Below are 23,898 nucleotides of genomic sequence, written 5' to 3'. Positions count from 1 at the left end.
TGTCATGGTTGTCAAAGTGTTAACAGATAAATAAATAAATCAACCAAAAATGATCAGAATCAACTCGAGTTTTTTTTTATATACCTGCCTTCCTTTCGGTGTTCAACCTTTTCTAAAAGTTATAAAATCTACATTATAATTAACTAAATAAGTCATATTACTTAAATAAATTAACCGTATTAACTTAAAAAAGCATACGTTGTATGTGGAGGTGTTTGGGAGTGTGTCTCTAAATTCACAATACTGTAAGTACTGAACTATTCAGTTTTACAAAAATTTTATCTAACTAATAACGTGATTCTAAGGCTATATTTTTATATGTTTCCAAACATTTTTATATGTTTTATCAAAACGCTGGAAAATCTTTTCCAATTTTCAGTCTCAAGAATTTGGCTTTGTTCTGATTTAATATTAGTTTCATAATTTTAACAGTCAATTGATGATATTAATTTAACCGTCTTGATAGTCTGTGTTTGCAGGGTATAGTGTACCTGAAGAGTGACATTGGCTACATTTTACCCTGGAAAATCTAAGAGTTCCTACAGGATTTTAAAACATAAATCCATGTGACATAAATCCACTTAAATGCATAAATATTAAATACAAAAAACAAAGTCGCGGGCATCAGCTAGTTCCTTATAACACTGGTCATATACCTTGGTTTTTGGAAACCAAGGTACCTGAGAATTGACTTCATCAATATTGACATGAGACATCAGTCACAATCATCATCTTAACCCATCACCGGCCCACTACTGAGATCGGGTCTCAGTATGAGAAGGGCTGAGGCCGTCGTCTACCATGCTGACCAAGTGTGAATTGGCAGACTTCACATATCAACACCTGAAAACAAAAACATGGTACTATCTCAGTTTCAGGCAACTTTGAGTATTGAAAATGTATTTAAATTCTTATGACTGGAACTCAAAATCACGAATTACTGAGAAACCATGTCGTTCCTTGCAGTTGTTAACTCTTTAATTATTATTACTATTATTTATAAAAGCCTAAGCAGCTTTCGCTGATGCATCTATTTCAGAAGTGTTTCAAGTTTTTCAAATGTTTGTCCGATCTATTCTTGAACTGGTTAACAGAGCTTAACATAACCACATCCTTGGGCGATTTATTCATATTCAAGTTCAATATATTTTTATTTAATTAGACTTTTACAAGTTCTTTTGAATCGTAATAACCATTGGTATATTCCACAGTATATGAATGGCATGCAGATTCCTCACAATGTTATCCTTCACCGTTAAATCAAGTGATATTTAAATTGCTTACATTACATTGTAACATATAAACATACATATAAGTATATCTCTGAATAGTTAGTCACGTTTTAGTTATTCAACCTTTTCTTGTTGCTAACAGTTTCAATGAAGAATGGACAATTCACAAATTTCCAGCAGCCCCAGCATACTGGTTCCAGAATCACCGGAAAGCAGTACCCCTAGCTCCCCTGAAAGCCCTGCCCTCCAGTCGGGCTATCAGCCCTCGGAAACGTTTACAGAACCAGACATCAACGAGGACAATTCACAGGTTGTGGTAGCAGATGATTTCCCAGAAGTGGGTGAAGCAGTCTGGTGTCCAGGCAGATTGTATGACAATGCTGACTTAGGTAAATATCAGAGCCTCGATAGCTCAACAGTTGAGGAGCAGACTGAATTCCGAAAGATCTACGGTTCAAACTCGTGTTAACTTATTGGTTATTTCAGCCTATGAAAGCAACATGACCAGCAACCCAGCACAAGAGACTTTGTCAAATGACAGCAACCAATCACAGCCAGTTTCATCAATCCAGGAGCCCTGGAGACCCAATCTAGGTGTCATTAACAATGACACTGAGTCAAATGATGACGCCCGCTCACCAGTCTCTGAACCCTTATCAGTCTCTCCACTAATAGAGGAGCCCTGGAGGGGTGCCCCAGATATCAGTGAAGAGGCTTCGTCAAGAGACAGCGACCAATCACAGCCGGTTTCACCAATCCAAGGGCCCTGGAGACCCAGCCTAGATGTCATTAACGAAGACACTGAGTCAAATGATGTCGCCCGCTCACCAGTCTCTGAACCCTTATCAGTCTCTCCACTAATAGGGGAGCCCTGGAGGGGTGTCCCAGATATCAGTGAAGAGGCTCTGCCAAATGACAGCAACCAATCACAGCTAATCCAAGGGCCCTGGAGACCCAACCTAAATGTAATTAACGAAAACACTCTGTCAAATGGTAACGCCCGCTCACCAGTCCCTGAACCCTTATCAGTCTCTCCACCAATAGAGGGGCCGTGGAGACCCGTTGTAGAGGGCAGCAGTGAGGAGGCTCATCGCTCTGATAAAAGGAGTAAAGATGCTGAAGGATGTGAGGAGCCACCGACTAAAGTCAGAAAATTGGATACCTCAGTACAGGTATAGTCCATACTTAATATATTATAAATCTATATGTATATATAGCTTTTCAAGACCCAACAGCTTAACTGATTTTGATTGATTTGGTACAGAGTTAGCTTACATCCCAGGGATGGACATTTTATCCAGGGCAACTTTTTATCCTGGTTAATCAAAGATTCTTAAAGGGCTATCCATTTAACCGATATAACTGAAACGTTTTACGGTGTTATTGAAATTAATTAATTATTTATATTAGCCTTGATTTTGCTGTCGCGCGAGGTGTAAGAAGTAGAGTATTCAACGTGGTGGTAATGCTGTCTCCGTCGCCCCTAAACCACGTATGAAACCCTCCCTCTGTTGAATAATTGCATTCATTTTAGGAAGATGGTGAAACATGTCCCATATGCCTGGACTCGTGGAGCAATTCCGGGCCGCACAGGCTGGTGGCCCTCAAGTGCGGGCACCTGTTCGGCGCGCAGTGCGTGGAGCGATGGCTGCGCGCGCAGCCGGCGAGGGAGCGGCGCTGTCCGTCGTGCAAGAGTAAAGCCACAATCAAGGACATGCGGTTCATCTACGCCAAGAAGCTGGTGGCGGCGGACGCCTCGCAGATCACGGCACTGCAGGCGCAGCTAGAGATACTGCAGCAGGGTGAGTGGCCCTCATTGCTGAGGTCGTATCCCCTTTCATTAGCTATGATATTGAGGGTTATGATACTTTCCATTGAAACATTCAACATTCCTGGAGACAGACGTATGCCACTTTTCATCTCTGCAATGAAAGAGTCGCAAAAATCATATAGGCTCTAGGGAAAGTTAGGGGGTTTTTTTACTTTTTAATAATTTCTAATTTTTAGTACGTAAATTTTTTATGGGACACCACTGAAACTTCTGCTGTTGATTAAAAAAAAATTTGCAAATCGGTCCAGAAACCTCGAAAAAATCGGTGTACATACTAAATTGGCATATTAAAAAAAAACAGAATGAATTGAGTTTGTTAACCACTTCCTTTTTGGAAGTTGGCTAACAAAGTGGCTTCTCACGCGCCAATTTAACTCTATGGTTCTCTATCTCAATTTAACTCTATCTATTTAACTGTCAAAAGTACAGTTCACTTCAGTTAGTTAGTAGTTCAGTTAAAATGAGGACTAAAATCGTACTTTTGACATGATACTTGACACAAAGTTAAAATGGCATGTGAGAACTCATGTTTTACGCATTATATTTGCTTTGCAGAGAAGAATCGCACGGAACATGAACTCCAGAAGTCAAGAATAGCGCACCGGTCATGCATGTTACAGCTGGAAGATCTACGCAAGTCATTGTTGAAGACAAACAAGGAGCAACCGGTGCGCAAGACCTGGAGATTTGCCCTCGAGAAGAATCTAGAGGTCAACAGGGACGGTGGATGCAGGGTCATGACCTACGACTGCAGGACCTACGAGCTGTACGTCTCACAGAAGAGCACCAACCCCCTGTTCCCCGGGTATGGCATCCGGAAAGTCAGTTGTGTGGACTACACGTTGGGCCAGTTCCTACATTTACACCCGAAGCCTATACGAGACATAACGTATTCCCAACCGAGAGACCTGTTACTGTCCGTCGGTTTAGACAATACAGCACGGATTGTTGAGAGAGGGATACTTCGTTCAACAATCCAATGCGGAGTACCATTGTGGTCGTGTACTTGGGATTGTATGAGGGGCGGTCAGTTTTATGTGGGTGGAACCGGTGGTGTCATCCAACACTACGATACCAGGAACAGTGGAAGGTGCTTGGAAAAGTTTACAATTGGAACGGACTTGTCTCCTGTAGTGTCATTAGTGTCAACAGAGCATGGACTGCTGTCGTGCCAGCTGAACAGCTGTTGGCTGTGGACGTGGAACTCGAGGCAGTGGGACAAGAAAAGTTTGCCCGTGGAAGGGCCGTTTATGTCGTTGTGTTATGACAAAGAGAGTCATAGGGTGTTAGTGTCGGGTCGGGCGGGTGCGGAGCGCGCGAAACTGCATTTGTGTAAAGTGAAAAGTGGGTACAGTGACGTTGTGGAGTACGAGCAGGTGTTCTCGGGGTCCGCTCGCACGAGCGTGATGTGTCGGAGTGCGTTCGTGAAGGTGCCGGGGTCGATGTGGGTGGCTTCACACTCGGAGAGCGACTCGTCGCTGGACCTGTACGGGCTGGACGGGTGCAGGAGCATGCGGCTGCCGGCGTCGGAGCCCGCTGTGGCGGTGTGCGCGGCGCACGGCGGCACCGACACGCTGGTGGCGTCGCTGTCCGAGGCGCGCCTGCGGCTGTACCGCGCGCAGCCCAGCAGTTGACGGTGACTTAAGAGCCAATGGACACGATGCGTTGCAGCGCCTTACCGCAATTGATATATCGCATGGCGTATCACGGCGCCGCAACTCACACGTTGTCATCAGACGTATTCCTTTTCTTGTCTTGATCTAATTAAATAAGATACTCGATAACAATATCGTTTTCGTTGGCATCGGCACGCATTTTTTTTAACCCAGACTAAAAAGGAACAAAAAAATTGGAAACAAGCAATGCCCGCCTCATCTCGCAGGTTGCAAGCCCAGTGTGCGTGTGGTGTAGGACCCTTTCACAATAACTGCTGTGCGATATCGCAAGCACGACGTCAAATTTCCAGTGATTAGCATGTATCTAGATAGTTAAATCCCCACGATGCGTTGTGCGTTGTCTAAAATTTTACGATGCGGCGTCGCACCATAAGTCTTGTGAATGGATGTTTGTATGTAAAACGCCGCTGCGGCGCCGCGCCGCTGCCGCAACGCATCGTGTGTATCGACTGACGGTGAAGCAGATTGTTTACATACACTCATCTAATGCCCTCATCATTTGCAAGCGGGGCATTTTTACATGACTGCCAAAGTGTAATGTTTTCAGGGTTTATGTATGTATGTATTTGAATAAGATGTGAGTATTTGTTCCACCATAACCAAGATAATCCTCTATAGGCCTGCATACATTAGAGGACGGGATGGCAGAGGATTTTAAATTTATCAATGGGGATGATGCCTATACCAAAAATAAATTATTTCCTTGTAGTAATTAAATAGAGGGTGTTCCAAAACTCGTAAAACCCACATTCACTGCTAGTTTTAAGTTTGCTAACCATTTTTAAATTATCAATTTAACTAAAAAGTCCGTCAAATTACGTCAAATGTGTACGACGTCACATCTGTGTATTTCATACAAGCTCCCATACTAAGCGAGCGTTTTGACGTTTGGTAAAAAGTCGCTGATTTGACTAGTAGTCATCATCCCTATTGAATTTAGTATTTATCCAATGGAAATAAAATATATATTTCAACGCTCGGAGATTGACCTAGGAGCATCGCAACACAGTTTTCTCTGGAAAAACGAGCATTCAAATAAATCTCATATAACTTATGAGCTGTCTGAAAGTGTTGCTAGGTGTTAGCTTTTGTTAACACGGCTGTATTAGAAACTAATATTATAAATGGGAAATGCGAGAGTGTGTCTGTCGGAAGAAAATAAAAGAATACCCACCGAAACCTAAATTCATGCGGACGCGGGCCCGTCGTCTCATCAGTTCATTCCATTTCATCCATGTTGATAACTTTTTCGTACAGTACTCGGCAGGAAATATTGTACATCGAGCTTTAGAAAGAGATATCGGCGTCGTATGAGTGACAGAGACAACCTATGTCACTCATACCTACAGTACGCGACAGATCGAGATGGCAATCCCCCGCGCTAACTCGGTGCGGGACAGCACAAGTGGTGTGCAGGCGTCTCCCCGCTTCAGACTCCGATTGCCATCTCAACCTGTCGCGTAACTAAGTGACGTTTCGTCGGTCTCAACGACAGAGACAACGCTCTACGAAACCGTTCTCTTTCTAAAGTTCGATATTTCCCGCTGCGCACAGTAAGTAGGTAGTTATTAAAATTGTTATTTTGTGTTTTTATGGTTTTAAAATGTAGTTTTATAAAATATGTAGTTTTAAAATTACAGGGGCTCAAAGATTTGTATGTAAATTTTTAAGACCGCGTAACTTTGAAACCGAATATTTTAACAGAAATCTGGAAAACCACAGACATAGATATTAGTTTCTAGAATATGTCTGCAAAATTTCATGGACTTTGGTTGCTTAATATTCAAATGAAATTGGAACTACGATTGTATGAAGCGAGTGACGGAGAGAGCAATGGCGAGTGGGAAGTTATTTTGTACGGTCTATATCCGATAATACCGCCCGGCTGTACCGAAATCGGTCAAATCAAAACAAATAAATGATTTGATTTGTATCAGTATTCTTTCCTTGTCATGACTTATGTGCCATGGAATGTGTGTGGAAATGTTTTGTGATATTTGTATATTTATTATGTACCAACTACTTACAGCTATTAAACCTAGTGAATGATTTTGGTTTTTTTTTATTATTTTTGATTTCCCTGACGCAATGGTGACGCTGTGGTTGATAAGGCCACATCTTCACGTCTTATCGGTTTGATACTCGGCATTGGGATTCACAATTTGTTAACCCCCGAACCAAAAAGAGGGGTGTTATTAGTTTGACGTGTGTGTGTCTGTGGCATCGTAGCTCTTAAACTAATGAACCGATTTTAATTTAGTTTTTTTTTTTGTTTGAAAGGTGGCTTGATCGAGAGTGTTCTTAACTATAAGCGAAGAAAATCGGTTCAGCCGTTTGAAAGTTATCAGCTCTTTTCTAGTTTTCTGGTTTTTGTGTCGGAGGTTTTTAAATTTTGAGTTATTCCAAATTGTCCCTTATTTTGATCTGACCGGAGGTTTCGGCCGTGGCTGGTTACCATCCTAATCGACCTAGCGCATTGGTGACCGAGTAAGGAAACCGATTAGGGTATGGGTTTACCAAAACTACGACCTCTTCCAAGTTAGCCCAATGAAGGATTAATTTTAATGATTATGATAATATGATTATATCACAGAAATAAATAAAACTTATTTCAAAATCAATGGATTATATAATGACCATGACCAAATTAATTCTTTATAAAAAAAAAAATTGTTAGCCATCTTCTTTCAACGGTGAGTCCTCATGTGAGCGGACAGATGATTTATTTCCATGAAATTCACATCACACACGGCGCAGCAGAACAGCGTCTTAGCGTTGGAGCCTTGGGGTTTATAGGAAGCTGGTTTGTGTTGCGCGTGGAGCTTCATGTGAGCTTTGATGCTGTCCTTCCGTTTGTACTCCTTGTGGCAGATATCGCACGTGAACAGCCCCTCGCCGGCGTGGAGTCTCATGTGCGCGGTCAGGCTGACCCTGGCTTTGTAGCTGACGGGGCAAAGGTTGCAAGTGTATGGCTTGTCACCCGAGTGGGAGTTCAAGTGGTAGGTGAGATGGCTTCGTCGTGCGAACTTGCGCGGGCAATGCTCGCATACATACGGCTTGTCGCCTGTATGGGTCTTCATATGGTACTTTAAGGTGCTCATGGTCTTGAACCTGGAGTCGCAGGTGCTGCAGCGGAAGGGCCTCGCGTCGGAGTGGACGGGCAGGTGCGCGAGCAAGCCACTCCGACGACGACAGGTGTAGTCGCATACGCCACAGCTGTGTAACGTTATGGAGTTCTTTTGTCTCTTCTTGCGTTTGGGTGGGGGAGGCGGAAACTGCCTCGTATCAGGTTTGCCACTAGGCGGGAACTGCCTCGCGTCGAGAAGGCCTGAAACGGAAAAGGTTTACTTTGAAATAAATAACTTTTGAAATGAGAACTAAACTAAAATCGTTATTTATTGGGCTGGATTCAGGTCCTAATAAAATATTCTACATGGAAAATAAAATTATACTTGTCAAGAATTATTATTTATCAATTTGCGTGTCAAGAGCCGTGGCTACCAAAGCGCATATTATGTACAGCAACAAGTAACACCCCCAACAAGTGAAGGTTACAGTAACTAGAAAAGAGCTGATAACTTTCAAACGGCTGAACCGATTTTCTTGGATTATAGCTAAGAACACTCTCGATCAAGCCACCTTTCAAACAAAAACAAACTAAATTAAAATCGGTTCATTAGTTTAGGAGCTACGATGTCACAGACAGATACACACGTCAAACTTATAACACCCTTCTTTTTGGGTCGGGGGTTAAAAAGCAACATTTTATATAAGAGGAAAGATTTGTTTGTTTGTTTGTTAAATAGCGAACCGGTTTGATTAATTCTTTCACCATAGAAAGCTACATTCATACAAATATCATTGTAAAATCCTAAATAGAGCATAGATTATAGAGGGATGAATCGTTATCTGGCTTAGTTTCCGATCTAGCCTAACAAATAATAGAAGGACTTCGTTTGTGATGGCGTTTGCTGGCGCGCGTGCTGTGCTTGTTAGGAGTGTTTTTTTTTGTTAAGAGTGGCTGGTTTTTGTGTTAGTTGGTGTTTTTTGGTGGTGGAACTGATTGGGAAGCGCTCTGAGGGGGCGCCGCGCGTATGTCGGCGGGCGCCGGCGCAGACGGAGTAGATACTTGTATAAATTCAATAACTTGAAAATATCACAAACTTGACATTGGCTAATCAGAGTGAAGCCAGATTTAAAGAAAAAAAAAAAAAATAGAATAATCGGCGTAATACATATTATGTATGGAAAAGCGCGTAAGTGAAAGCCTTTGTTAAGAGCCCCGTTCATGGAAATGACAACTCGTTGGTGGGTAGAGCGTAAAATATTGCTGTTTCCATCATACAAATTCGTGGCGTTTTTAAAATCGATGATTTCCATAGATGAAGGAAATAATCACACTAATATTATAAAGGCGAAAGTTTGTATGTGTGTGTGTGTTTGTTACTCCTTGACGCAATAACTACCAGACGGATTTGGCTGGGAATGGAGATAGATTAATATTCTGGATTAGCACATCGGCTACTTTTTATTCAGGAAAATCAGAGTTCCCACGGGATTTCGAAAAACCTAAATCCCCGCGGACGAAGTCACGGGCATCATCTAAAAGCAAATAAATCAAGAACAAGTGTAAATTAAAAATTTATAACACTCCCGACAAGTGAAGATTACAGTAACTAGAAAAGAGCTGATAACTTTCAAACGGCTGAACCGATTTTCTTGGATTACAGCTAAGAACACTCTCGATCAAGCCACCTTTCAAACAAAAAAAAAACTAAATTAAAAGTGGTCCATTAGTTTAGGAGCTACGATGTCACAGACAGATACACACGTCAAACCTATAACACCCTTCTTTTTGGATCGGGGGTTAAAAAGCAACATTGTATAATATGTATATATAAGAGGAAAGATTTGTTTGTTTGTTTGTTAACTAGCGAACCGGTTTGATTAATTCTTTCATCATAGAAATCTTTAAGCTACATTCATACAAATATCATTGTAAAATCCTAAATAGAGCATAGATTATAGAGGGATGAATCGTTATCTGGCTTAGTTTCCGATCTAGCCTAACAAATCTATACTAATAAATAAAATTGGAGTGTCTGTCTGTAATTTCGAAATAACTACCTCATATTAAGCTCATATGGTTATTTGAACGATACCATAACTGAATCACACGTTTTTAAAATTTTTGTCTGTCTGTCTGTCTGTCTGTCTGTTTGAAAAGGCTAATCTTTGGAACGGCTGAACCGATTTTGACGGGACTTTCACAGGCAAGTATAGGATTGACCAGGGTGTAACATAGGCTACTTTTTTAACCGACTTTCAAAAAGGGAGTTGTGTTTTTCTACCTATGTACACCGAAATCTCCGAGATTTCTGAACCGATTTGCGTCATTTCTTTTTTAATCGATAGAGGAACTTTGCGACATTGTTTCATAAAAAATTTGGAGTCCATCTCCTCAATCCTGATGCTGCAGGGGATCTGACCAATCCACGCAGGCGAAGCTGCGGGCATCAGCTAGTAATAGAATAATCTGCGTAATACATATTATGTATGGAGAAGCGCGTATGTGAAAACATTTGTTAAGAGCCCCGTTCATGGAAACGACAACTCGTTGGTGGGTAGAGCGTAAAATATTGGTGTTTCCACCATACAAATTGGTGGCGTTTTCAAAATCCATGATTTCCATAGATGAAGGAAATAATGTTAATCAGATAAGTTTTTTTCGCAAAATTCTTTTGACAAACGATGCAAACGAACGGTTTGTCGGCACTGTGAGTCATGATATGTTTCGTCAAATAACTCTTTTTTCTAAATTGTCTCTTGCACACAACTTGCACACGCCACACGTGAACCGCTTCTCCGCAGTGTGCGTCCGCATGTGACCGGGTAGACAAAGAGCCTCAATAGCTCAACCGGTAAAGGAGTGGACTGAAAACCGAAAGGTCGACGGTTCAAACCCCGCCCGTTGCACTATTGTCGTACCCACTCCTAGCACAAGCCTGACGCTTAGTTGGAGAGGAAAGGGGAATATTACTCATTTAACATGGCTAGTATTCTTTTTCTAAAGGTTTTTTGGTGAATTTAGCTTGACACAGGTTACATTCATAGGATTTTTCACCTGTGTGAGCCCTCATGTGCGTCTTCAAGTTGCACTTATATGAAAATCTTCGTTCGCATAGATCGCACGAGTACGGTTTGTCACCAGTGTGTATCCTCATGTGGAGCTTTAGGTTGGTCGCGGTTCTGAACTTGGATTTGCAGAGGTGGCAGGAGAAGGGCCGCACGCCGGAGTGGGCGAGCATGTGCACGCGCAGCCTGTACGGCCGTCGGTTGGTGTAGTCGCACAAGTCACAGCGGTGTATCGGCGGACTCTTGTGCCTCTTGCTCGCCTTGCCTCGAGGCGGCTGGAACTGCCTCGCGACAAGAAGGCCTGCAAAGAACAAAATACTATAGCAAACATAGGCTTTGGAAGTGAGATGTGTTTGGTACCGTTGTAATATACGGAGTGTGACCAGAACACCAGCAAAAACGAACTCAGGTGCAATACCTAGTACTGATGATTACTGATAACTGATAAGATACCATAAAAAAAAACCGGCCAAGTGCACTCGCGCACTGAGGGTTCCGTACTAGGGTATTTTTTCCAACATTTTGCACGATAAATCAAAAATTATCACACTAATAATATAAAGGCGAAAGTTTGTATGTGTGTGTGTGTGTGTGTGTGTGTGTGGTATGTATGTATGTATGTTTGTTACTCCTTCACGCAAAAACTACTGGACGGACTTGGCTGAAATTTGGAATGGAGATAAATAATATCCTGGATTAGCACATAGGCTACTTTTTATCCCGGAAAATCAAAGAGTTCCCACGGGATTTCAAAAAACCTAAATCCACGCGGGCGAAGTCGCAGGCATCGGCTAGTTATACATAAAAATAAATAAAAATCTGTTCTAGAATGTACAGGTAAAGCCCTTTCATATGATTCGTCCACTTGGTATAGTTATCTTACTTTGAAATGAAACACATTTTATTTTATTTTTTCTGTGAAGTAACCACAAATTCACAGTTTTCAGATTTATTTATTTCCTTGTACTATAAGACTTACCTACCAAGTACCTGCCAAATTTCATGATTCTAGGTCAACGGGAAGTACCCTATAGGTTTTCTTGACATACACGACGGACGGGCAGACAGAAAGAGAGACAACAAAGTGATCCTATAAGGGTTCCGTTTTTCCTTTTGAGGTACGGAACCAAAATAAATTTGGATTTCGCGGGCAGAGCCGTGTCATGCACCTTAATGAGTTCCGTTTTCCGATCAATCAATATATGGTTTAGTTATAGATCTTGAACAACAAAGAATAGAATAATAGGCGTAATATTATGTTTGTATGGAGAGGTGCGTAAGAAATGTACACTTAAAACTCTTTGCAACGAGAGCCCATGTCACACACGTAGTCGTTTCATAGCCTACATTAGACAAGGGAAGCCTCGACGTTTGTCACAAGTTTCATAATTAATTAAGTTTGGTGCTGCAAATGTGTATGAGCGACGACAATCACCTAACATCAGGTGACCCACCTGCACGTTAGCTCGCTATTCAAAAAATCTGTCGTGAACTGTGACGCTAGTGGACGTCTATCGGTCGAACCGTCATCGACTTTTTTATCACAAGAGAAACAAAATACACATTTTTAGTTGCCAAAGTCTTTATTTACCAGAGCATTTACATGGAACAAAAAGTATTTTTTGAATACAAACACAGACTGCCACAGAAAAATATATACATACTCTTATTAATATTTACAAGAAACACACCAACCAAGGCAATTCACAGCACTTTCCCAATTCATTAAAAAAAAATGGAACCTTCTCTATTCAAATCAATCAGCCTGTATGCGTCCACTGCTGGACATAGGCCTTCCCAAGAGCGCGCCACCACACACGATCCTCCGCCTTCCTCATCCACCCACTTCCCGCTATCCTCTTAAGGTCAGTCCAGCGGGTCGGAGGTCGTCCCACACTGCGCTTGCTGATACGCGGTCTCCACTCCAGAACACGTCTGCCCCAGCGGCCATCAGTTCTGCGGCAGACGTAGCCTGCCCACTGCCACTTCAGCTGGCTAATTCACTGAGCTATGTCGGTCACTCTGGTTCTTCTACGGATTTTTTTGAACTCACCTTTGCACCGTGAGTCTTCATATGAGCAGTCAAATATCTTTTTTGCGCAAAATTCGTTTGACAAACGCTGCAAACGAACGGCTTGTCGCCAGTGTGAGTCCGTATATGCTCCGTCAGTTTACTCGAGTGTCGGAACATTCTCTGACACAATTCGCACGAGTATGGTTTCTCACCAGTGTGAGTCCTCATGTGCTCCATCAAATTACTCTTCCGCCTAAATTCTCTCTTGCATACGTCACACATGAACGGCTTTTCACCAGTGTGAGTCATCATGTGACCAGACAAACTATTCTTCTTTGTAAATCTGGCGTGACAAAGATTACATTCGTAGGGTTTCTCACCCGTGTGAGTCCTTATGTGATCGTTTAAGTTGCATTTTTGTGAAAACCTAAGCTCGCACAGATCACACGGATACGGTTTTTCACCAGTGTGAGTCTTCATGTGGTCGATTAAGCTGTTTCTTTTGGGGAACCTGGAGAGACATATGTCGCATGTGTAAGGTTTCTCACCGGTGTGAGTCCTCATGTGGTTGGTTAGGTAGCTCCTGCGCACGAACTTGGCGGGGCAAAGTCGACAGGCGTGCGGTTTTACCCCGGTGTGTGTTTTGATGTGAGACCTGAGATGGCTCGTGGTTTTGAACTTCAAGTGGCACGCGTCACACGCGAAGGGTTTCTCTCCGGTGTGAGTCCGCGTGTGCACGATCAGCACGCTCCTGTACTGGCAGGTGTATTCGCAGATGTTGCAGCAGTGGACCTTCTTTTTCTTCTTCCCCCTCCCGCGCCGCGGTGGGGCTGGAGGGGAGAACGTCACGGGAACGCCTGGAACGAAAAATGTTTTCAATGCATTTGCTCGTAAAGATGTCGTCTCGTCGTAATTTAAAAAAAATAAAAAATAACTTCTCTGCGAAAAAATGAACTAATTTTTTTTACATTTGAAAATTGCATACAGCCACCATATTGATTTTTTTCAAAATTAATAGCTAGCGTCACTCGAAATGATTTAAGGTCGTTCTTTAAATACCCCATAAATTCAAAGCTGTTCGAACATTCATAAGTTATGATGGAATGGAAAACTCACATACATATAACTTGGTCTATAAGTTTGCACCTCGCTGGAATGCGGCGCCTCTCCCACTTCCCCGCTCACCTCCCCGCGGTCGTCATGTCGCGGCAGTACGGTTCGCATCCCGTACATAAGCGTCAGTGTGACGTCATCGACGCGAGGTGCAAACTTAGCTTGAGTTGTACATGAACCAGGTTATTTAACTCCCTTTTTTGGCCACTCGTGTAAAAAGAAACTATTATCGCACTTGTGTGATTAAAAAAATTTCACCTCAAAATTGGCCACCTACAAACTACAAAGACTATGCGCTGAAATTAATTTACTGTCACATGCAAAATTCCGCAATCAATTCAGACTTGGCTTTACACAAGTTTAAAAAATTATGCTCCTGAAAAAAGCAATCGAAAAGTGCAACCGCCGAGTTTCTTGCTGGTCCTTCTCGGTAAGAAAGGCATTCCGAACCAGTGGTAGAGATTCAAAAGTACTTGTAAAAGTTTAATTAAATAAAAATATTTTGAACTTTGCAGTAAATTAATTCTATCCAAATGCTAACAGATACAGCTTGACATTCTTATACTACGTACTGTTTTATGAAGGTGTAGTAAAGCAATTAATACTGAACTCGGGTCAATGCTCCATCTACGACGCGGCATTGAGTTAATGTGACCTATTTACGGAGCGTTCGTTGACCTCTAGCGTCATTCAGATGTTTTATTGAAATGAAATGCAATGAAATGATTCTTTATTTTGCGAAATGTGAGTAACAATGGTGGTAGGTATATTGACAGGTCCGTGGTCCTTCACATATTTGCAATATATTATAAATTTATAAAAAATACAGGATTTTTTCAATTGTTTTCGTAGTTTAAAAATGGTGTCTTATCAGTAATCATCATTCATCAGTACTATCACCTATCTTAGTTTTTCCTATCGTTCCGGTTATTTACTGTAATATGTTATAGATTTGCGAAAAAAGCTTGCGGTTTTATTTCACAGTGCGTGCCTGCCCTTACAGCCAGCGCAGAAACACTGTAGTATTTTTATGACTACCTAAACTCAGTCTTATTGCTTTGACATACCGTTCAAATTGGTATACTAAAAGTAAAACACGGAGGACGCGTGCCACGTGTTGCAAGTTGCAACCTTTATGCTAAAGTAAATAAAGCTTAGTTTGAGTTGTTATTAATAAAGATGCTGCGCCTCGGCTCTGTCGGTGTGCGCTGCGCCTTAGTGTAGAGAACTCGACAAGCTAGGGTTTTGAGTAAAACACAGAACGGATTTTTACAAATTTATTCACGCCACTGTTATGATTTTTACACAATTTTACAATATTTTCACAATATTTTATGCTGATTAATTAAATTAAAAAATATTTTAAACCTACAATAAGCACTTGAACACTTATTTATAAAATAACTAGCTGATGTACGTGACTTCGTCCGCGTGGATTTAGGTTTTACAAAATCCCGTGGGAACTCTTTAAGTTTCCAGAGAAATAGAGCTTATGTCACTCTCCAGGTTTAAATACCCATGTAAAAAATCACTCGATCCGTTGCTCCATTGCGACGTGATTAAAGGACAAACCAATAAACCCAACAAACAAACACACTTTAGCATTTATAATATGGATAGATAGATACATAGCCTCGATAGCTCAACGGTTGACGAGCGGACTGAACTCCGAAAGGTCGGCAGTTCAAACCCCACCCGTTGCACTATTGTCGTACCCACTCCTGGCACAAGCTTTACGCTTAACTGGAGGGGAAAGGGGAGTATTAGTCATGATTAGCATGGCTAACATTCATTCACAAAAAAAGGCACATAACATGAGCCTATGTCCATTTGAAACACCATTTCACGTGTACTTTTTGCAATAAATGAATTATGAAATAATGTACCTTTCAAATGGTATAAGGTTTTTTTTTAATCTAATGATTATACTTTCAGAGATTAGCTACTACTTACAAACTTTTCTTAAGTATATAATATTATTAGTATAGTAGTGTCAAACTACTGTATTGGACTGTCTGTATGACTCTTCATAATATGACGATTTAATGCATTTTTGTATTTATATTTATTTGGACACAGGCCACAGCTATGAGGTCTTTCTTCGGTGTGAGAGCGTGAGTGGTCCTTCAGATTACTCTTTTTCCTAAACTTTTTATCACAAAGCTCACAGGCGTAAGGTCTTTCATCGCTGTGAATTTTTATATGTTCGGTTAAGCTAGTTTTTATGTGAAATTTAGCGTCACAGAGATCACAACCAAACGGTTTTTCACCAGTGTGAGTCCTCCTGTGCGTGACTAAACAGCTCTGATGTACGGTTTTGTACGGACAGATATCACAACTGAACTGTCCTTCCGTATGTATCTTCATATGACCGTTCAATTGACTTCTCTGCCTAAACCTTTTCTGACACACACTACAGCAATGAGGTTTTTCACCAGTGTGTGTCTTCATATGGTCATTTAAATTACCTTTTAAAGCGAATTTCACTTGGCAAACGTTACACTTGTAGGGTCTTTCACCAGTGTGAGTTCTTATATGTCTTATTAACGAGTGTTTTTGTCTGTGTTCCTTGTTACAATGGTCGCAGATGTATGGTTTCTCACCAGTGTGCGTCCTCAAGTGGTTTGTTAAGTTGTCCTTGTACGCGAACCGAGCGCGGCACGCGGTGCAGTGGTACGGTTTTTCCCCTGTGTGAGTCCTCGTGTGGTTGATCAGATGCTGTTTAGTCTTGAAGCTGAGGTGACAGACGTCACAAGGGTGAGGTTTCTCCCCGGAGTGTATCCTCATGTGATGCGTCAGGTTACCCTTCCTCATGAACGTAGCCCGACACACCACACAAGAGAATGGTTTTTCACCCGTGTGAGTCCTCATGTGAATGGTAAGAACGCTATTGTATTTACAAGTGTAGTCGCATACTGTACAGTGAAGTTTCTTTGTTTCGGCTGCGCTCGCGTCTTCGTTCTCATGTTCTTCCGGCAAAGGAGCGCCTGAAAGATAAAATTTTCATTTAGAAGGTCGAATAGGAACAGGCGTTACTTTGCGGAAGGCCATGATAACAAGAACTCTCAGACTTGGGCGCGTTTGGAACCCTCATAGCTTTAAGTTTACGTAATTAATGAACACCACTATTATCATCTTATAAATCTAACAATTCTGACCATCAAAAGGAGTACAATAGTAGCTACTTTGAATAAATGATTTTGAGTTAGAGGTTTGAAACAACATGCTTGTAGCTCCACTTCTCACACGCTTCTCCATACAAACGCATTACGCCTATTATTTTATTATTTGATGTTCTAGATCTAGATCTACAACTAAACCTAGATTTCATTTTGTCTGTCCATTATTTATGCTCTTAAACAACAAATATAAGCACTAATCCATACTAATATTATAAATGCGAAAGTGTGTCTGTCTGTCCGTTACCTTTTCGCGGCCCAACATTTAACCGATTTTGGTACAGAGTTAGCTTATATCCCGGGGATGGAAATAGGCTTCTTTTTATCCCGGAAAATCAAAGTGTTCCTACGGGATTCCTAAGTACCCATCCGCTTAACCGATTTGCATGAAATTTGGAACCGAAGTAACATGCGTCCCTGCAATTGTCATAGGCAACTTCTTCTACCGGAAAATCAAATAGTTCTCACGGGATTTTTAAAAACCGAAATCCACGCGAACGAAGTCGCGAGCATCCTCTAGTAATTCATATTTCATTGAAAGTTATGAGCTTTGAAAGCCATTTTGAAGCAACTTTCTGCGAACATAAACCATGTAAGAAACTACAAAATATCAAAACTATTGGCTTTATGGCATACTTTACATGATGATAATTTCAAATGGTTTTTAGTTTGTTGCAAAAAATGAAGAGAATGTAGTCCAATCGTAAAAGTTTTTAGAAATGTTCTAGATATAATGAAGAACTATGCTCGTGCGTTTTAATTTTTAACCCATGACCCAAAAAGAGGGGTGTTTATAAGTTTGACGTGTGTATCTGTCTGTGGCATCGTAGCTCTTAAACCAATGAACCGATTATAATTTAGTTTTTTTTTTGTTTGAAAGGTGGCTTGATCGAGAGTGTTCTTAGTTATAATCCAAAAAAATCGGTTCAGTCGTTTGAAAGTTATCAGCTCTTTTCTAGTTACTGTAACCTTCACTTGTCGGGGGTGTTATAAATTTTTAATTTACGCTTGTAAAGATATATTACTTCTGTTAAAAGTTAGTAGCATCTAAATATCCATATTTTTGCCTGACTGGGCGGCGGCACCGCAAGACCGTGTGTGGAGGTCCCTACAAGAGATCTATGTCCAGCAGTGGACGATAGTGATGATGACGATGGTCTTTCGCCAGTGTGAGTCCTCATGTGAGTGACCAGGCTGGATTTTTGTTGGAAGCGATGGTCGCAAATGTCACAGCGGTGGCGCTTTTCTGCCGCGCTGCTGCGATTCGTCTGCAGGCGAGGCTTCGGCGGGAGAGCGCCTGCAAGGTCAAATTTTCATTTTCAAAATAGAAAAGTCCTATGTATGAATGAAGTCTCTCAGAAAAGTGGGAAAGTCATTTGTGGGAATGAGTGAAATATCTATACTACTAAATAATTTTATAATAAAACTAGCTGATGCCCGCAGCTTCGCCCGCGTGGATTGGTCAGATCCCCTGCAGCATCAGAGTTGGAATCCAAATTTTTTATGAAAGTATCGCAAAGTTCCTCTATCGATTAAAAAAGAAATGACGCAAATCGGTTCAGAAATCTCGGAGATTTCGGTGTAGGTACATAGGTAGAAAACCTCCCTTCTTGAAAGTCGGTTAAAAAAGTAGCCTATGTTACACCCTGGTCAATCCTCTACTTGTATGTGAAAATCCCGTTAAAATCGGTTCAGCCGTTCCGAAGCCTTTTCAAACAGACACACAGACAGACAGACAGACAAAAATTTTAAAAACGTGTGATTCAGTTATGGTATCGTTCAAATAACCATATGACCTTAATATGTGGTAGTTATTTCGAAATTACAGACAGACACTCCAATTTTATTTATTAGTATAGATTCCACAGTCAATATTAGACTTGCCTTCACAAAAGTTTAAAAAATCCATTAAGAGTATGCTCCTGGCAAAAGCTTATTACACAATCGAAGATTACGATTATCGAAGATCGCGGGGCTGCAATTGCTTGTATAGTATGGCATATTATTGTAAACTGAAGTATGCATAATAGTTTTTGGTTTATCGTGCAAAATGTCGGGAAAAATACCCGAGTACGGAACCCTCGGTGTGCGAGTCTGACTCGCACTTGGCTGGGTTTTTTTAGTGTAAAGACTAGCGCTTGGCTACAATCAGACCGGCTGGCAAGTAACGATGCAGCCTAAGCCTCATTTCATATTCGAATGCAGTCACAGGTCTCTCCCCAGTCAGTGATGTGAGCATTCAAACTAATTATTTTATGTATGCATTGCATTAGGCACCGTTCACACGAGTTAGGTTTCTCACCAATGTGAGTAACTATGTGTAAGAATAAAACGCTTTTGAGTTTATATTATTGTAATAGCAAATATTGCAAACTTGTGGCTTGCATGTTTTGTTGCGTGGCAACGCACGATTTCCAAAAACGCCTACATTTTGTTACTGTCACTGTTTTAATAACAGTAGAAATTACACATCCTGTGAATTCAACTCTCAATCCATTACGGTTCATAAGATGCAACCCACTGACAGACAGACGGACGGACGGACGGACTATCAATAATACCAAATGTTGATTTTGCGTTATCGATACATCGCGCATCTCTCTCTAGCATACCTCCCGCCCATAAATGCCGATTGAAATAGCATTTTCTTAAGCATGACTTGGAACCTATGAGGAGCATCTTAACATGGAAATAAAAAAACGATATTTTTTTACTAAGTATTTTATTTTGAACATAAATATTCACAATATTGTAACATACAAACCCGCAGCACTTAACAACTATGTTACACTGTGTATGTAAAGGGATAGACTGACTGACTGACGTACCAAGTATCAACGTACAGTTCAAACTGCCTGAGTATAAAATAATGAGTTTTTGCATATTGCCAGACACTTACTCGTACAATTTACTTCTGGTAATTAAAACATTCTCTTGATTTTTTCTCTGACTTATATCATACTAGAGAATGACCGCGATTTCGTCCGCGTGGATTTAGGTTTGAAGATCCCGTGGGAACTGTTTGATTTTCCGCGATAAAAAGTTGCCTATGTCAATTACAGGGACGTAAGCTACCTCGGTACCTTTCATACAAATCGGTTAAGCGGATGGGTTTTTAGGAATCCCGTGGGAACTCTTTGATTTTCCGGGATAAAAAGTAGCCTACATCCGTCCCCGCTATATAAGCTGACCCTGTACCAAATTTCGTCAGAATCGGTTAAACTGTTGGGCTGTGAAAAGGTAGCAGACAGTCAGACAGACACACTTTCGCATTTATAATATTAAGTATGGATAAGAAAGGTAATAAAACATATAATTTAGTAAACATACAATACTGGTCATAAGAGAAGATTTGTTATCAGTGTAAATTATGGTTGTGGCGAGTCAAATGACTTTTACATGTAAATCTAGCGTGGCAAAGTTCACAGGCAAATGGCTTTTCCCTAGTGTGAGTCCTCATGTGGCGAGTCAAATGACTTTTACATGTAAATCTAGCGTGGCAAAGTTCACAGGCAAATGGCTTTTCCCTAGTGTGAGTCCTCATGTGGCGAGTCAAATGACTTTTACATGTAAATCTAGCGTGGCAAAGTTCACAGGCAAATGGCTTTTCCCTAGTGTGAGTCCTCATGTGGGTAGTCAAATAATATTTCCTACCAAATCTAACCTGGCATACGTCACAACAATAAGGTTTATAACCTGTGTGGCCGTTCATGTGGTTAGCCAGATGATATTTTTTTGTAAATGTCGCCTGGCACTCGTCACAAGAGAACGGTCTTTCGCCGGTGTGTGTTTTCATGTGAGTGCTTAAATGATTTAGTTGAGCAAATTTACTCTGGCATAGCGTACAAGCGTATGGTTTTACTCCGGAATGAGTCCTCGAGTGTTTGATTAAGCTGGATTTGTGTGAAAATCTCATCTGGCATAGTCCACACGAATGCGGCTTTTCGCCAGTGTGAGTCCTGGCGTGTAAAACTAGTTTACTTTTGAATTTACACCTGTAGTCACAAAAATGGCAACGGTAGGGTTTGCCATCATTTGCGCCGCGCTGACCCAGTACTGGCAACTCTTTCTCCGGTAAGGGACTGCCTGAAAGGTAAAATTTTTACTTGTATAAAACTAGCTTAAGCCCGCGACTTCGTCCGCGTGGACTACACAGATTTCAAACTCCTATTTTACTCCTTAGGAGTTGGATTTTCAAAAAATCCTTTCTTAGCGGATGTTTACGTCATGTAGCTACCTGGAAAATAGCCCGATCCGTCCAGCAGTTTGAGGTAGGTGTTGATCAGTCAGTCAGTTAGTCAGCTTTTCCTTTTATATATACAGACATGCATATTACAGATTCCGCAATAAAAAGATAAGTAAAAGAGCCCGGATTTAGTGGATTTGACTGACAGCTGTCAGCAATTACTATTTCTGAATGATGCTGACATCAGTGGAAGTTGAAGAGCTGCATTCCGATTTTCATTCGAGATTAGTTATTTTGTAAACTTGTAGTTTATTGCTAACTCTACCTAAATCATATTGACAGCTATGACTTCACCATAGTGGCCATGGTGGAGCGTTCTGAAATCGTACGCGTTATACATTCAATAAAACAACTATTTTAATATTATGCTATGTATTGTTGTGAAAAATTATTTCTACGGTTCCTTATACGCTTGGCTGCAATCAGTTCCACTGGCAAGACCTCATATGCTCCTTCAGATGATGTTCCCTTGCATATTTCCGCTTGCATAGTATACACGAAAAAGATTTCTTTCCATGCACCTTCATGTGGTGGTTCAAATGATTTTGATGCGTGAATTGAACTTGACATAACTTGCAAGCGAAGGCCGTCTTGTTTGGAAGATGTTTCATGAGAAAACTTGAGAAATTCTGGGTTTCAAAAACCTTGCAGACCTCACAACAGCAAGGTTTCTCTTCGATATGTACCGTCGCGTGAGCAGTCAAATCTTTCTTTTGTGTGAACTTTTCATCGCAAAAATCACACGAAAATCTATTGCCAGCGTGGATTTGTCTGTGGTCTTTCAAGTGCTTTTCTTTCTTAAACTTCATGTCACAACGTTCACACTCAAAAGGTATTTCGTCAGGATGTATCGCCATGTGACCCAGCAAATGCGTCTTTCTTGTAAACTTTAGCTTACACACTCGACAGATGAACACAATAATCTCTTTATGTGTTCTCATGTGATTCGTTAATTTGTATTTGCGATTGTGTTTCTTGTTACACACATTGCAAGGAAAAGTTTTCTCTTTAATGTCAGGTTTCTCGTGTGTCGGATGATTCTCGTGTGTAGAATGACTCTCGTGTGTCGGATGATTCTCGTGTGTAGAATGACTCTCGTGTGTCGAATTATTCTCGTGTGTCGGATGATTCTCGTCTGTCGAACGATTCTCGTGTGTGAAATTATTCTCTAGTGTAGAATTATTCTGGTGTGTCGAATTATTCTCGTGTGTCGAATTATTCTCGTGTATAGAATTATTCTCGTGTGTCGAATGATTCTCGTGTGTCGGATCCTTGTGTGTGGAATGATTCTGTTGTGTCAGTTTTACACAGTGAGTCTTCAAATGACTTTTGAAAGTTGTTTTGTGTAGCAACATTTTGGGGCATAGTTTGCAACAGTAGAACTGTTTGGAAGTGCGGGGTTTTGCGGAGGCGAGACCGCGTTTTCCTTTCAGCTTCAATTCCTTTGGTTGAGATGAGTCTGAAAATAAAATATCTGGCATAAAATAAATAAAATAAAAATATTTTTTATTCAATTAGACTTTTACAAGTGCTTAAGAATCGTCAAATGCATCTGCCACTGGTTCGAAAAGCCTTTCCTACCGAGGAGAACCAGCAAGAAACTCGGCGGTTGCTCTTTTCAAAGATTTGATATACAATATTATGCCGAGTAATTGAAGTCCCGCGCATTGCAAGAGCGAATCTACGCTCTTTTATCATTTAGATAATCTTCAATTGTATAATATGCTTTTTACAAGAGCATATGAATGCATATGATATTTCACGAGGAATGTTATAACAAATTCATGTCACCTCACTTTACGCCAATAAAACGATGATTCACCCACTGCACAGGTTCAAGTGTTTTTGAACGCAACACTAAATAGATGGATAATCTCCCACTGCGCACGTATAAGGTTAACAAGTTTTGAACGTGACACTAATTTTAGTTTATACTTATAGTACATGAATAAAGGACCAGGAGAGCATAGTAACATAGAAAGTACCTAATGATATCATCCAGCGAGCTAAGGCTTTTACTTTATAAAGATAATTCACCCACTGCGCAGGTTCAAGATCAGATACCTTTTTAACCCCCGACCCAAAAAAAGAGGGGTGTTATAAGTTTGACGTGTGTATCTGTGTATCTGTGTATCTGTGTATCTGTCTGTGGCCTCGTAGCGCCTAAACGAATGAACCGATTTTAATTTAGTTTTTTTTGTTTGAAAGGTGGCTTGATCGAGAGTGTTCTTAGCTATAATTCAAGAAAATCGGTTCAGCCGTTTGGAAGTTATCAGCTCTTTTCTGGTTTTCTTATTACTTTTATCCCAGGACCACCAGAGGTTACGTATTTTCTGACACAGGAAATATGTACGATTGAGTAGTGTTAGTAAGTACTAAGAAAGCATGCCTAGCCTACGCGCTAGCTTGCTTAGACGGCCAATTTTCAGGTATCTGATAATCAAGGTACATAAAACCATTACTTTTTTTTTT

General features: G+C 40.9%; 2 protein-coding genes and 1 long non-coding RNA gene across 6 annotated transcripts in view; 2 read left to right on the top strand and 1 right to left on the bottom strand.

The window, feature by feature from the left end:
- Window positions 1–25: 25 nt before the first annotated feature.
- LOC123879481 (E3 ubiquitin-protein ligase RFWD3-like) lies at window positions 26–6,290 on the top strand. Its single transcript, XM_045927201.1, has 5 exons — window positions 26–245; window positions 1,375–1,621; window positions 1,719–2,404; window positions 2,767–3,034; window positions 3,619–6,290. Exons 2-5 carry the CDS (start codon window positions 1,387–1,389, stop codon window positions 4,695–4,697), a joined length of 2,268 nt encoding a protein of 755 aa, XP_045783157.1. The 5' UTR covers window positions 26–245; window positions 1,375–1,386; the 3' UTR covers window positions 4,698–6,290.
- On the top strand, window positions 365–17,947 carry LOC123879544. The gene is made up of 3 exons (XR_006799031.1): window positions 365–378; window positions 5,322–5,326; window positions 17,891–17,947. It is a non-coding gene; the product is annotated as an uncharacterized LOC123879544 (long non-coding RNA).
- LOC123879495 (gastrula zinc finger protein XlCGF57.1-like) overlaps window positions 7,369–23,898 on the bottom strand; it is a 30,855-nt gene continuing 14,325 nt past the window's right edge. Inside the window, exons 4-6 of one of the 4 annotated variants that reach the window (XM_045927226.1) lie at window positions 13,437–13,745; window positions 10,864–11,175; window positions 7,369–8,067 (exon numbers count right to left, since the gene is read on the bottom strand). In XM_045927226.1, coding sequence (XP_045783182.1) covers window positions 7,427–8,067; window positions 10,864–11,175; window positions 13,437–13,745 — 1,262 coding nt within the window. In that variant the 3' untranslated portion in view covers window positions 7,369–7,426. Of the gene's footprint in view, window positions 8,068–10,863; window positions 11,176–13,436; window positions 13,746–15,931; window positions 16,989–21,809; window positions 22,886–23,898 lie in introns of those variants that run through there. The other 3 variants (XM_045927231.1, XM_045927230.1, XM_045927228.1) reach the window with 3 other exon arrangements.

The sequence above is a fragment of the Maniola jurtina genome, chromosome 28 (assembly GCF_905333055.1).
Source record: "Maniola jurtina chromosome 28, ilManJurt1.1, whole genome shotgun sequence".
Lineage (NCBI taxonomy): Eukaryota > Metazoa > Arthropoda > Insecta > Lepidoptera > Nymphalidae > Maniola > Maniola jurtina.
The sequence above is the reverse complement of the archived record's forward strand: the minus strand, read 5'-3'. Positions and strand labels throughout refer to the sequence as shown.

Excerpts from the sequence above, each read along its gene's own strand:
- LOC123879481 (XM_045927201.1), top strand. The coding sequence starts at position 1,387 with ATGGACAATTCACAAATTTCCAGCAGCCCCAGCATACTGGTTCCAGAA. Across the intron at positions 1,622-1,718 it reads GTATGACAATGCTGACTTAG|CCTATGAAAGCAACATGACC; the intron begins GTAAATATCAGA and ends TGGTTATTTCAG. Across the intron at positions 2,405-2,766 it reads AATTGGATACCTCAGTACAG|GAAGATGGTGAAACATGTCC; the intron begins GTATAGTCCATA and ends CATTCATTTTAG.